Source organism: Tiliqua scincoides, chromosome 5 (assembly GCF_035046505.1).
Source record: "Tiliqua scincoides isolate rTilSci1 chromosome 5, rTilSci1.hap2, whole genome shotgun sequence".
NCBI classification, from domain to species: domain Eukaryota; kingdom Metazoa; phylum Chordata; class Lepidosauria; order Squamata; family Scincidae; genus Tiliqua; species Tiliqua scincoides.
Window position 1 is genome coordinate 142,566,721 of NC_089825.1, and position 14,789 is coordinate 142,581,509.

The 14,789-nt window shown below is 47.9% G+C and overlaps 1 protein-coding gene across 1 annotated transcript; it reads left to right on the plus strand.

The window, feature by feature from the left end:
* The first annotated feature begins 7,368 nt into the window (after nt 1-7,368).
* LOC136654019 (vomeronasal type-2 receptor 26-like) lies at nt 7,369-14,345 on the plus strand. The gene is made up of 4 exons (XM_066630880.1): nt 7,369-7,512; nt 8,599-9,021; nt 10,780-11,007; nt 13,500-14,345. Exons 1-4 carry the CDS (start codon nt 7,369-7,371, stop codon nt 14,343-14,345), a joined length of 1,641 nt encoding a protein of 546 aa, XP_066486977.1.
* Nucleotides 14,346-14,789: the final 444 nt, after the last annotated feature.

The window sequence follows — 14,789 nt, forward strand, 5'->3', positions numbered from 1 at the left end:
GATTGAGGGAAGATTGGCTGGAACAGGTTGGATAGGTTGTGCAAGCAGCACCAGGTGTAGCAATTGGTCTGGACTCAAGTATGTGGCAAGCACAGCCGGGGGTGGGGGGGCTGGGAGCAGCAGGCCATGGCAGCACCAGCGGGACAAAAACCACAGGTCACATCCCACGGGGCTCATTTTTCCATTGGGGAAGCTCTTTGCAGTGGCACTCCTCCCTCCCAGCAATTGTCAGGACCCCCTGCATGTGCCACTCCTGCACACTACCTCGTTGAGCGAGAGGAATGGCATACATGGTACCGCCCCTAGAGGACCCTGCCTCTCATCCATCAGGCCCTTCTTACACATGTGTCCTGCATCCAGGCGTACCAGCTGGATAGGGGACTGTGCCAGCTCTTCAGCCCCAGGATCCAGTCCCAACCCGAAAGAGCATCCCCTTCCTCGGGAAATTCCTGATGGCCCTCCACTACCTGGGGACTGAAAGCTTCCAGGGGTCATCACATGTCAATACAGGAACTGCCTAATTATCTACCAGTTGATCTGTTGATGAGTTCCTCAGTGCCAACTTCCTGCACCTGTCTGTCTATGTCACCTTCCTCACTGCTGTGGCATAGCTGCATCACCTGCATTAAGAATACTATGGTGTTGTGGTGTTTCTCAAATTCATCTCCATTGCTGATGTGACACATGTGGGTATATCCACTCCACCTGAAGTGCCCAGGATGAACTGCAACAGACATCAGCAGCACACCCTGAATGTCTAGGCAACCTGTGATGCCTGGGGACTCTTCAGTCCCCAGCATCACTGCCAAGCATCACTGCCAAGTTCCCTGGCAGCATCCATGGTGCCCAGGTTCTTGACACTTCGGCCATCAAGGCCACCTTAGCGTCATGGCCAGAGGGGAAGAGCCAGCCCCTAGGTAGGTGTGGGGACTTGGAGTTGGAGGGCCGTGCAGTCACATGGCGATAGCCAGCTGCCTCCATCTTAACCATGGCTACCCCCATGGCCTTAGTCCATGATGCCTTATGTGATGGAGCCCCCAAGGCCTATGGCCAGGTTCAACATGGCGTACCATCCATAGCCCATGATGCCTTATGTGGTGGAGCCCCCAAGGCCTATGGCCAGGTTCAACATGGCATACCATCCATGACTGTGGTGTGTGTGTTTGGGATGCTGAAGATGTTCTTCTGGTGCCTGCAACTATCCAGGGGGCTTCTGATGAAGACCAAGGTCACCAAGGTGTTTGTGCCATGTTCCACAGTATGGCCTGCAGAACACAGCAGCCCTGGCTGATGGGGAAGGGGGCTCAGGGCCATGGACATCCCACCCACCGATGCAAAGCCAGCCCAGCAGTTCCTGGGGCACTGCCATCCAGGAGCCCATCACAGCCCAGTATATTAGCTAGTGAAGGGGAGTGCAAAGTGGGCCAGGGATTGCACCACCCCAGAGACAAACCCTCCCTTCTAGGGCCCATAGAGAGCCCTATGAGAGAGAAGCACCCACCTATCCAAGAAAGGCCCCAGAAAGACCCAAGAAGCGGGGCAGGGATCGGATTTGGCACTGCCGTACTCCGTGACAAACCCATGGAATGCCATCATGTTGCTGGGATTGCACTAGCATCTCGTCTGTGTTTGATACGTGGTGGTGCAGCATTTTGGCTGACACTAGGTCTACGTCTGTCAGCAGAAACTGTCTTCTGCCGGCAGAATGCTGGCAAGGCTCCCTTTATACCAGCTTGTCGCACATACAGGATCGGGTTGTTAGCATTTTCTATGCTAGGCAAAAAGCTAAATGCAAAATATGAAAATTTTACTCAGTAAAATTTTACTCAGCGTGTGGTCGGTCTGTGGAACTCCTTGCCACAGGATGTGGTGCTGGCATCTAGCCTAGACGCCTTTAAAAGGGGATTGAATGAGTTTCTGGAGGAAAAATCCATTATGGGGTACAAGCCATGATGTGTATGCGCAACCTCCTGATTTTAGAAATGGGTTAAGTCAGAATGCCAGATGTAGGGGAGGGCACCAGGATGAGGTCTCTTGTTATCTGGTGTGCTCCCTGGGGCATTTGGTGGGCCGCTGTGAGATACAGGAAGCTGGACTAGATGGGCCTATGACCTGATCCAGTGGGGCTGTTCTTATGTTCTTATGTTATGTAAAAGAAATAAGTATGATCTCAATACTGTATTTCACTTATCCTGTTATCTGGGGTGACTTTTTGGTTGGCTGGCTAACAGTGGTGGACTTCCCCAGCCCCACGCTCAGGGTCAAGGTCCGTGATGGCTCCCCCGCAAGATGCTGTGCTCAAATCGCCTTGTGCTCAAATCCACCCCCCCCACTCATGGGATCCCTACAGAGCCTCACAGAACTCCACGACAAACCAAGGAAGGCACCTGAGGTTTCCCTGCGTGTCTGACCACGTCTGGAGTCTCAGTAAGGCTTCTGCGTGGTCCTAGACCTGGGGTCGGCAACCTGTGTTTTCAGAGCCGCACGCAGCTCTTTCACTGGTCTGATGTGGCTCTCGAGTGGGGGCTGGAAGTGGGGCGCTTTCCCCGCGGCTGCCGCCCAGCCAGCTCAGCCCTGAGGTTCAGCCCACTGCAGGGCAAAGGAAGGAAGGGCGTAGGGAAGAGGTGCCTGGCTGCCCTGTGCGGGAGGGTCCCCACCCCCTTGCCCAGCAGGGTGCTTGCTCACAGTGGGGGGCGGAGAGCAGGTCTGGGAGAGCGCCTCCACCCCTGCCTGCCAAGGAAGGAGCTGCTGTGGGCGAAGGCGGCGCCCTGGCCCCGCACTCACCAGCAGCCAGCACCCTCAGCACATCGCTGCAAGGCACCCCCTGCACCCGCCACCAGCAGCTCTCTTGGACCTGCTCTCTGCCCCCCACTGTGAGCAAGCACCCTGCTGGGCAAGGGGGTGGGGACCCTCCCGCACAGGGCAGCCAGGCACCTCTTCCCTGCACCCTTCCTTCCTTCGCCCTGCAGCGGGCTGAACCTCAGGACAGAGCCGCTGGTGGCGAGCGCGGGGGGCTCCTTGCAGGGATCCCCATGGCTGGGCAGGGAGAGCTGGCAGTGCTGGCTCGGCTGCGCATGGGCTCAGCGGGGAAGGGCATCAAAGGAAGGGCTCCAGTAGGCGGTCGTCTCCCGGGCCGCTGAGGGAGGGTGCTGCAAACCGCAGTCCAGGTTTGAGGGGTAGGTGGGAGCCCCTCCCCTCAGGTGAAGTACGAGGGACGGTCCCTGCTGGCTGCCTGGTGTCTTGGGCCTCCCTGGGCGTGAGGGGAGCCCTGTCCTTTTCAGTGGGGCTCACTACTCAGTGCCCACAAGCACCTTTTTTCCCCCTCCTCCTCCCCCCTTGGGACCTTAGGGTCACACCTGTTGGAGTTTGGTGCAACTCCGTCTGCTGTCCAGAGGTGGCAGGATACTGTCCTGAAAGGGTTAAGAAAGCCATAGCCCAGTGACCCTGGCCTACACTTTACCTGTCCCCTTTGGATGACCTATGTGGGGGTGTGGCCCAGACCCTGGCCTATAACCTTCCCTTCGCTCCGAGCATGCCCTCTCTTCCTCACTGAACCTGACAAGGTGGCACTCAGCAGGGCTTTGCTGGTGACGCCATCTTGACGACATGGCACACACCAGCGTCATTCAGTTGACAAAGTGCGCCAAGAAGAAGCAGAGAAGAGAAGATCCAGGGACCAGGACAACAGCAGAGCAAAGATAAGTAAATAGTAAATAAAAAAAATATTTTCTTGGTGGTGCATAATAAAAGGACATAAGAACATAAGAACAGCCCCACTGGTTCAAGCCATAGGCCCATCTAGTGCAGCTTCCTGTAACCCACAACGGCCCACCAAATGCCCCAGGGAGCACACAAGATAACAAGAGACCTCATTCTGGTGCCCTCCCTTGCATTGGCATTCTGACATAGCCCATTTATAAAATCAGGAGGTTGCACATACACATCATGGCTTGTATCCCGTAATGAATTTTTCCTCCAGAAACTTGTCCAATCCCCTTTTAAAGGCATCCAGGCCAGATGCCATCACCACATCCTGTGGCAAGGAGTTCCACAGACCAACCACACGCTGAGTAAAGAAATATTTTCTTTTGTCTGTCCTAAATCTCCCAACACTCAACTTTAGCGTATGTCCCCTGGTTCTGGTGTTATATGAGAGTGTAAGGAGTATCTCTAGTCTATCCACTCTGTTCATCCCCTGCATAATTTTGTATGTCTCAATCATGTCCCCCCTCAGGCACCTCTTTTCTAGGCTGAAGAGGCCCAAACGCCGTAGCCTTTCCTCATAAGGAAGGTGCCCCAGCACCTACAAGGGACCTACAAGAGGGGGCTACATTATAAAAATGGGACCTATAAGAGCATAAAGGTAAAAAAAAAAAAAACAACTATACATGCAGTGTTATCTTCATTTTAGATGTCAAAAGTGTTTTGTGGCTCCTGAGGTTTTCTTTTCTCCAGAAAACGGGTCCAAATGGTTCTTTGAATGTTTAAGGTTGCCGACCCCTGTCCTAGACCATGCAGAGCTTTGCACCTGGCCATTAGCCCCTTTCAGTGAATGGTAGGTCCACTACTGCTGGCTAAAAGCCACAGATAGAAATCCAAGCTGGTCATCTGTGGTCACTTCTATTTCCACTGTTCTCATGCTAGTCTAAATCAAAACTGTTCAGAAACTTCGACTCAATAGCCATCATGCAGTGAGTTTGATCCCTGGCTGTATAGCCAACAGACATAACTTCTTGAGTTTTGCAGAGAACTGAGCGTGTTGGAAATGGCAATTCTCAACCCTGTAATTCGGATAATTATACTTGTCTAGCTCCAAAAGTCCCATGGCTAACCAGAGACCACAAGCAAAATTCAAAACAGAAACAGATGAATTCATCCCAGGAGCTGATGAGGCACTCCATCTATGAAGGCTGGTTCCAAAGCAACCTGTCAGCTACCAGCTTCTTCAAGGTAAATTGGAGGCAGGCGAGGAAGGATCAACCGAAAGTTTGAGACTCCAGGTGGGGAACTGGGTGCAGCATCTTGGTTGTAGGAGCTTCTTTCAAGACTGATTCTTGTCGCGACTGTACAGTTGGTGTGTGTCACACAACAAACATCGACCGGTTTAGCTGTGGACAAGAACTGTGGGCAGATGGCATTGCTGCTGCTCCTTTTGCTGCCTCATGTTTTCTGCAAGCACCAGGACTCCCAACGTGGCTGGAGGCCGATATCTCCAAATCCTATTGAGGCTTCTCCAGATGAAATACTGATTGCTGAATTTGTCTCTCTTTTCCTTAACTTTTGGGATGAGTTCCACTTTAGTACACGCCCACTTTTCTCACAAAGTGGCATGTAAGTATGTAGTTCCTCAGTGTGTGAAAATGGACATTCTCAATATTTCTGTGACTAGAAGGGGGAAAGTCGTCATTATCTTTGATCTCGTTATAATGGGGCCATTTAATGCCGATGAATCCAACTGCATTCCCCATTATAAACATTCCATTAATTGTAATATGAAAAAATATTGTCTGAACTGTATCAACCAAGGCTCAGAGAATATACTGACAGCACAATCCTATGCATGTCTGCTTAGAAGTAAGTTCCGTTGTGCTCAACTGGGTTTACTCCTAGGAAAGAGTGTATAGGATTGCAGCCTTATTGTGCACCATATGCTGGTCAAATTTCAGAGGAATCAGATGCGGAGCGTTTGAGGTGCAGAAGTTTAAAAATGTGCATTGACTTTCAATATCATGCAGTGATGGCTAGATATGTAGTTTCTGGAAATGCTGAAGCCAGGGGTTCTCTGCTCTCGTTTTTGCTCAGTTTCAGACATTGCTTCTTCCCTCCTTCTCTTCCCTCCTCCTGGCCTCCACTCCTTCCCAGTCTGGAGTCTTCTGCATTAGGGCTCCCATTTCTCCAGTGCCATCCTTTGCAGAACTCGGGATCTTGGTGGCCACTCCTTGGTAACAGCCCTTTTCTGCTCACAAAGCTCCCCCAGTCTCTAGGGCAGGGGTGTCAGACATAAGGCCCAGGGGCTGGATGCGGCCCCCGGAAGCTTTTCATCTGGCCCTCAGGCTCTCAGCTTCTGAGGTGTTATCACTGAAAAGGCGGCCCACATGAAAATTGGGCTCTCCCAAATCTTGAGATATGATCAAGATTTGCGTACTTTCTCTTCTGTCATTTGCAGATAATGAGTTTTTATATGAGAACAGGGTCTGATTTCTGACCATTAGCTGCTTAATGACGTCACTTACGTCATAAAGTGGCACTCACAAAGTCACCATGCATTTCTGAAAAACATGTAAATCATAACAAAGAAAGCATTGCAGCAGTTGATGGTTTGCTTGCTTCCTTTGCAACTCCTTACACAGCATGCCCCCAAGTTTCTAACACCGTAATGGGTCCATTCAGGGCAGCCACGCCCACTCCTCTTGGTTTGCTCTAGTTGGAAAATGGGAGAAGGGGAGGAAAAGAATGACGGACAGGACAGAAAACCAATAGGGCGGATGCCAGTGAGTTGCATTCCGCCAACTGGTGGGTTCCTTTCTTACCTGAGAAGACCGGTATTGGTGGAGCACTGAAAAGGCAAGGGGTGGCTGTAGAAGGCGGCAGGGACGGAATGGGGTGGTGCCAACGAGAAGGTGGTGATGCCAACGAGAGATGACCAACAAGATCAGCAAAGCTCAGTTCGCAAAGATCACATCTTCAGAAAAACCATCTGCAAAGAGATCCTGGCTAAGATCATCTTTGAGGATGAGAAGATGGGCAGGCAGAGGGAGGCTTCGGTGTGCAGAAGGGCAATGAACATACATTACATGCACCTTGGAACAAGTCCTGCTGGGCTGGACTCAGGGTTGGTGCAGGCCACCTTTCTGGTCTCGGTCAGATGACTTTAGAAAGCACCAGACAGCACTCCCAGCCTTCTGGCTTTGTACCTTCTGGCACTGGGAGATATACTGCCCTTAAATTTGGAGGCTCTAATAGCTCTACTTATCTGTCATGGTAATCGCTAAAAGTGACATTAAGGTGGAGTTGCACAATGAAGATTCTCTACATAAAATATGGCATGGGGTATGCTGCGGGTTGGCCATCTCTGTTCTAAAGGATCAAAATACAAAAGACCTACTATGAGATATTAAGTACTACAAACCTCAGTGCCTAGTAGTTATACCTTAGTTCAGAGGTACTGTGCTTGTATACACGTACGAGGTCTAATATTCAATGAGCATACTTCTTTACAGCTTAGTACCTCATAACTTCCACCATGTCTCTGTTTTTTGGTTTGCCATAAGTGAGATCAACACAAATTCCAACCTTTTACCCAACAACTCACTGAGTTCCACACTCTGTCTAAATGCTTTCAATGCAAAGGGATCCTGTGCTGGCACCATGGAAGTTCTTTTCTCAGGATTTCAGAATCCCCTCAATTACAATTGTGGAATGAAAGTCAAGCTAAGGGCTATCATTGGAGGACTCACCACTTTCAACGCCAGGCAGATGCCCCACATTGTCAATCTCTACAGGATACCACAGGTATGTGCCTTCATCTCTCTGTATATTTTCAAGCAATGGAAAAGTTAGGGAAGGCAAACATGCTGTATTCCTACATATGTCTCACCCAAACTGATGGGCCAAAAGACTCTGTTTTGCTCTTTTTGCTTAGCATTGGTCATTCATGTTTCAATCAGGTTCTAATTAAACTTTGCATGAGAATGTGTGCATACTGGGTATTAGAGTTAGGTTGCTTTCTAGTTAGAAAACCAGAAGCTAAGCGATTTTGCTAATATTATTATTATTATTATTATTATTATTATTATTATTATTATTATTATTATTATTATTATTATTATTATTATCGCTTAGCTTCTGGTTTATATACCACCTTTCTTGGTCGTCAGATTTCTCCTCAGACTTTAATTCAAAATGGTTTACATAGGCAGGCTGTTTAAATCCCCGTAGGGATTTTTACAATTAAAGAAAGGTTCTATCTTTCAAGAACCACACCACATTTCAGATGGAACTTTTGCAGTCTGTTAGCACTTTCTGGCCTCCTCCCACACAGGCTGACAAGCAGCTCCTTCCGAAGAGCAGGTGGAATAACTCGGCTCAGCTTGTCAGCTGCTTCAAGGTCTCGCCGTTCATGGTGCCGGCGGCCTCGAACTGCCAACCTTCAGATGTTATCTTCAGGCAGTTGGAGGCTCAACCCTCTAGACCAGACCTCCTGCCCTCCTGCTACCAGCACTGTGTCAACTGGTAGTGTTCATAACATGTGCCGGCCTTCATTTTGTACAATGAGGGGAAGGGGAAAATTTGGGAAATTGGTAGTAAAGAAGCAATGGGCAGGGAAGGAAAGTACAACCTGCCCATTTTCTATGCCAAATCCTGAACCCTTTAAAAATTTTAATTGGACTCTGACATGTGGCATTGTGCATAAGATATAATTAGCACTCCAGTAATCCTGGCCAGTCAGCAGTATCAGAAATCTCCACAATATTTGCTGGATAATGAAACACAAATTGAAATCAAACTTCTATTGTGTCACACATCAGGGGACGCAATTGCTATTTGCAGATTGTGAATGGTTCTTAGCTCTGAAAATATCTCTGGCATTCCCTTTAGCTCAGTTACGGCTCCTTTGATCCGGCCTTAAGTGACAAAACTCAGTTCCCCTCCTTATACCGGATGATCCCAAATGAAAAGGCTCAGTACGATGGGATTGTGCAGCTGCTTCGGCATTTCGGATGGACCTGGGTTGGCCTCATTGTCTCAGATGATGACAGCGGAGAGACCTTCTGGCGGATCCTGAAGTCCAGGCTCCTCCAGAGCCACATTTGCATCGCTTTTAGGGAAGTTGTTCCAACGCTCAAGTCCTTCTTGGGAGAAATGGAAAAGCAGATTCATGACCAACTGGAACGAACACGTTCCACCATCTCCTCAGCCAAAAGCAACGTGATTCTTGTTCATGGGGGGTTTCGTTCCATGGAGGGTTTACGCAAGATTCTATCAAAAAGTGAATATGATGAAATGAAACCAATAGAGAGGGTTTGGATCATAACAGCTCACTGGGATTTCTCTTCTGTATTCCATCTGGATCTATTCACACCACAAACTTTCAATGGCACTTTATCCTTTGCACTCCACACAAATGAAATGGCAGGATATGCAGATTTTCTTGAGACATTATTTCTTAAAGAATTTCATCATGTTGAGTTCCAGCTCTTCTGGACCCTAGTATTTCACTGTTCATTGCCTTTAGCTGACAAATATGTTCCAGCAGGAAAACGCTGCACTGGGAGGGAAAAGTTGAGTAGCCTCCCCAAGTCCATATTTGAAACAGGAATGCCTGGTCATAGTTATGGCATCTACAATTCTGTTTATGCTCTGGCACATGCGCTCCATGCCATATATTCATCGAAGTCAAAGCAGAAATTGATGGGAGATGGAGGTTCATGGGACTTCAGGGAAGTTCATCCGTGGCAGGTAGAGTGGATTCTCCTATTAATTCAGTTTAATAAGAAACATCATACAGGTTCAGCCTTGTTATACATTGATTTTTATACACAAATTTGACTCAACATGAATGGCCACTGCAAATGAGAAGGAATGTGCTGATCCCTGGAGAAGGGGAAAAATGCATCCCTTTAAAATCAGTTTAAAAAACTGACCAGTCCTTAATGGCCTAACAATAGCCTCCTTAATGAGAGAGAGAGAGAGAGAGGGCAGCTGGCTGACAATCCATCAATCCTTCTCTCTCCAGGCGACCCCTCCCTTCCCCCTGAGCATGTGAAAGAAAGGTAATCACTTTGCATTGGTGAAAGGAGGGATTGAGTGAAGTGCCTTTGGAAGCCCTTGCAGGACGACTGATTGATGGATTATCTTCTTAATGACTCTTATCTTACATCACAAAGGTCAGCAAGGTTGTTTTTAAATCACCAGAGCAAAGAAACTTGGTTTTATGCATTGATTTGCTATAGTGCGTTTTTTACCTTCTGTGTGAGTGCTTGGAACAGAATCCACACAAATAAATACGCTCAACCTGTAATTGGCAAGAGTACCTTGCCCTACTGCAGATATTACCAGCACCCTCTCTCTTTCCTGCTGGTTTCACATATGTCAAAAATGGAAGTGTTTTCTCAGTCATTTAACTAGGACTGGCAAAATCATCTTAGGTTTTGTGCAGTCCCCTTTCTGGCACAGTCCTAACCAACTTTCCAGGACCGAGATCAGGGCGATGCAGCTCCGAGATAAGGGAACAAACATTCCCTTACCTTGAGGACACTTCCATGACTGCCCCCAACTACAGCATATGCCCCACTGGCACAGCCATGTCAGTGCTGGAAAGTTGGTTAGGATTTAGGCCTTAATTAGTCTTCTCTAATTAGTCATTTCTAAGAAGAATACAGGGTGGGCCATAATTTGGACGAAATTGGTGGGAGTTAGGGAGTGTGCTTATGAATGTCATCCAGGACGTGGTGCATTTCCCCCACAGTCCGATCACTGATTTTCAGGGCATTCTTATGCATGTCTCCACTTACAAGAAAGTTAGACTGAGTTCAGATGGGGTTACTTCCAGGCAAATGTGCCTCAAACTGCATCTAATAACTATAAACATTCCATCACTTTACAGTACATTTGTAATGGCTGCTGCCAGGGCCGCACACTTAAGACTAGTGCTGTGGCCCTGGGGATAGGGCCATTAATTTATGCACGAATGTAACAAATCCAAGAGTTTCAGGGAAGTTGCACTAGGTTTTGACCACTGAAAGCAGCTCATTCACATTTTTCTCACTTCCAAACTAGCTTCACTCCTTTCTGAAAAATGTTCACTTCAACAACAGTGTCGGGGAAGAAATATTCTTTGATGAAAACATGGATTTGGCAGCTCCATATGATATCATGAACACAGTCACATATCCCAATAAGTCCTTTCATAGAATCCGTGTTGGACGGATGGACTCCTGGGCTCCTGCAGGAAAAGAGTTCACCATCAACAGAAGTGCCATAGTGTGGAATCACAAGTACAACCAAGTGAGGATTTCTATTATCTTTCTGACTTGTAGAATCCACAGCAGAAAAAGATCAGAGGAAGGTTGTGCTCTGACCCAGAACACTTCATTCTCGGTGCTGTTGTTGTCTCAGGCCCTGTTGCACCATGGTATTTTGAGTGTCACAGAGACTCTTTCAATCAATTTCATTTAATTTAATGAAATTAAATCTGGATAAGACAGAGGCTCTCCTGGTTCAGAAATCCTCGATGCAGGTGCTGGATTATCGGCTAGCTCTGAATGGGGTTGCACTCCCTCTGAAGGAGCAGGTTCGCAGCCTGGGGGTCCTCCTGGACTCGCAGCTGCTCCTGGATTCCCAGGTGGCGGCTGTGGCTAGGGGGCCTTCGCTCAGCTTCGGCTGGTGCGCCAGCTGCAGCCGTACTTGGATCGTGACATCAAGGTGACATCAAGGTTAGATTATTGTAACGCACTCTATGTGGTGCTGCCCCTGAAGACGGTTCGGAAACTGCAATTAGTGCAGAATGTGGCGGCCCATGTGGTCACTGAGCTAGGAGGTCTTACTCTGTCAGTCCACTTCTCCGGGAGCTACATTGGCTGCCCGTTCGTTTCCGGGCCCAATTCAAGGTGCTGGTTTTGACCTTTAAAGCCCTATACTGCTCTGGGCCAGGATATCTTAGAGACGGCCTACTCCCGTACAATCCGGCTCGTCCTCTTAAGTCAGGTCTTAAGTCAGGTCCTCTTAAGTCTTAAGGAGGTACATGGTGCGGCGACAAGAATTAGGGCCTTCTCAGTATTGACACCAACATTATGGAACTCCCTTCCCCTTGACCTGAGAATGGCTCCCTCTCTTGAGAGTGTCCGGCGAGGCCTGAAGACACTGCTGTTTATACAAGCCTTCTGATTTTTTGGCCTTCTTAACATTTTTTACACATCTTGTAGTTTTTTACAGGCCTGAGTCCTCTGTGACTTGCTCTTTTGTGCTCTTTTTATTCTGTCTTTTAATCTGACTACCGTTTTTATGGTCTCTGTTAATGTGTTTTTTAATATGTTTTTATCTGCTATTGTGCTAATTTATGTTTTTTAAATCTGTTTTTTACATGTTGTTAGCCGCCCTGGGTCCCTTTCAGGGAGAAGGGCGGGAAACAAATAAAGTTGTTTATTATTATTATTATTATTATTATTATTATTATTATTATTATTATTATTATTATTATTATTATTATTATCCCTCTTAGAACCTCAGTGGATAAATAGGTTCAACTCAACATGACAGAACACAGGAAGAAATGGCTGGTTTCAGGTTCTCAATGTGATGCTTTTCTACTTGTTGATAGATACTTCCACAGTCCACATGTGTTGACAGTTGTCCTCCTGGACACAGCAGGATTGTTCGTCAGGGTGCCCAGGTGTGTTGCTATGACTGCGCTCAGTGCTCTGAAGATAGCATCTCGGTCCAGACAGGTAAGTATTAGGTATTGGCAACCTTCAGTCTCGAAAGACTATGGTATCGCGCTCTGAAAGGTGGTTCTGGCACAGCGTCTAGTGTGGCTGAAAAGGCCAATCCGGGAGTGACAATCCCTTCCACACCGGGAGCAAGTGCAGTCTGTCCCTGGTCTGTCTCCCTGGCTATGGGCCTTCCTTCTTTGCCTCTTAGCCTCAGACTGTTGGCAAAGTGTCTCTTCAAACTGGGAAAGGCCATGCTGCACAGCCTGCCTCCAAGCGGGCCGCTCAGAGGCCAGGGTTTCCCACTTGTTGAGGTCCATCCCTAAGGCCTTCAGATCCCTCTTGCAGATGTCCTTGTATCGCAGCTGTGGTCTACCTGTAGGGTGCTTTCCTTGCACGAGTTCTCCATAGAGGAGATCCTTTGGGATCCGGCCATCATCCATTCTCACGACATGACTGAGCCAACGCAGGCGTCTCTGTTTCAGCAGTGAATACATGCTAGGGATTCCAGCACGTTCCAGGACTGTGTTGTTTGGAACAACAGGTAAGTAAACAGGTAAGTAAAATAATACAAAGTGACATTAATTGCTGCTGCCTCCACGCCCCTGTTCCTCCCCCTCTTCACCCAGTTTTGCCACTAACCACCTCTCCCCACCCACCCTCCTATCCATCACCTCCCCCCACTGCGACCTTACTAGGTTCTGCAGGGTCTGTTTGGCTGATCTGCAGCACTGCTGCCTCATGACGCAGCGCTCATAAAAATGGCCACCAATGGAGTGCTGCCTGCTCTGTTGGCCGCCATTTTCCAACAGTGGATGTGCCTTCCACCGTCGTAAGAGGCTCCACATGACAGCCCAATCCTGGTGATGAAAGGCTTGCTATAATCCATAGAGCAGAGTATGACAATATTTAAATAACGGTATGTGGAACTATAACTAAATAAAATCACAAACTGTGTGCAAGTTCTCCTGTACTATATTTGAATGAATTTGCTTGTTATTTCCAGATGCAGAAGATTGCCACAAGTGCCCAGAAGATCACCACCCAAACAGGAAGCAGGATCAGTGCATCCCTAAAACAATAACTTACTTGTCGTGTCAAGAGCCCTTGGGAATTACACTGATTTCCTTGGCTCTCTTCTTTTCTGCAGTCACTGGAATAGTGATGTGGGTCTTCATTCAACACCACGATACTCCCATAGTCAAGGCCAACAACTGGAGCATCACCTGTGCCCTCCTCTGCTCTCTGCTGCTTTGCTTCCTCTGCTCCTTTCTGTTCATTGGCCAGCCTGGGAGGGTGACCTGCCTTCTCCGCCAAAGCGTGTTTGGCATCATCTTCTCCACTGCTGTTTCCTGTGTGTTGGCCAAAACCCTCACTGTGGTGGTGGCCTTCATGGCCACCAAGCCTGGAAACAGGATGAGGAAATGGGTAGGGAAAAGACTGGCAGTGTCGGTCATCATACTCTCTTCTCTGACTCAGAGTGCCATCTGTGCAGTGTGGCTGACCACATCTCCCCCCTTCCCAGAATCAGACATGCGTTCTCAATCCACTCAGATCGTATTGCAATGCAATGAAGGTTCACCCACCATGTTCTACATTGTGCTTGGCTACATGGGCTTTCTGGCCATCATCAGCTTTGCCGTGGCTTTCTTTGCCAGAAAACTGCCAGATACTTTCAATGAAGCCAAGTTGATCACCTTCAGCATGCTGGTGTTCTGCAGTGTCTGGGTATCATTTATCCCGGCCTACTTGAGCACAAAGGGGAAATACATGGTGGCCGTGGAGATCTTCTCCATCTTGGTCTCCAGTGCTGGATTGCTGGGTTGCATCTTCATCCCTAAAGTCTACATTATTGTACTGAAGCCTGAACTGAATACCAGGGAACAGCTAGTAAGGAAAAAGGATTTTGCTACCTGACTGAACTTCTCTTTCTTCTTACATGTCTCGTTATTTCCCCCCTCACTTTTATGGTTTGTCTTTTTAAAAAATTGTTAAGTCCAACTACTTTGATGTTTGTAAAACACTTTGGATCATGCATGCATTTAGTACATTAGAAAGGATTCCTCATATGTCATTTTTTTTGCCCAATTATTGTTCCAGCAAGAGCCCTGCTTTTAATTTGATGAAAAAGAATGTGTGTACACACACAAGCAAACACAGAGATAGATAGATAGATAGATAGACAGAGAGAGAGAGAGAGAGAGAGAGAGAGAGAGAGAGAGAGAGAGAGAGAGAGAGGTTGATTACCCCTTATCTGGAATTCCAAAATCCAGAATGTTCCAAAATCTGAGTCTTTCGCATGCTGACAGGACCTTGGTGGGAATAGCACAAAACTTGCAAAGGGAGTAGCTGGCCCCAGAG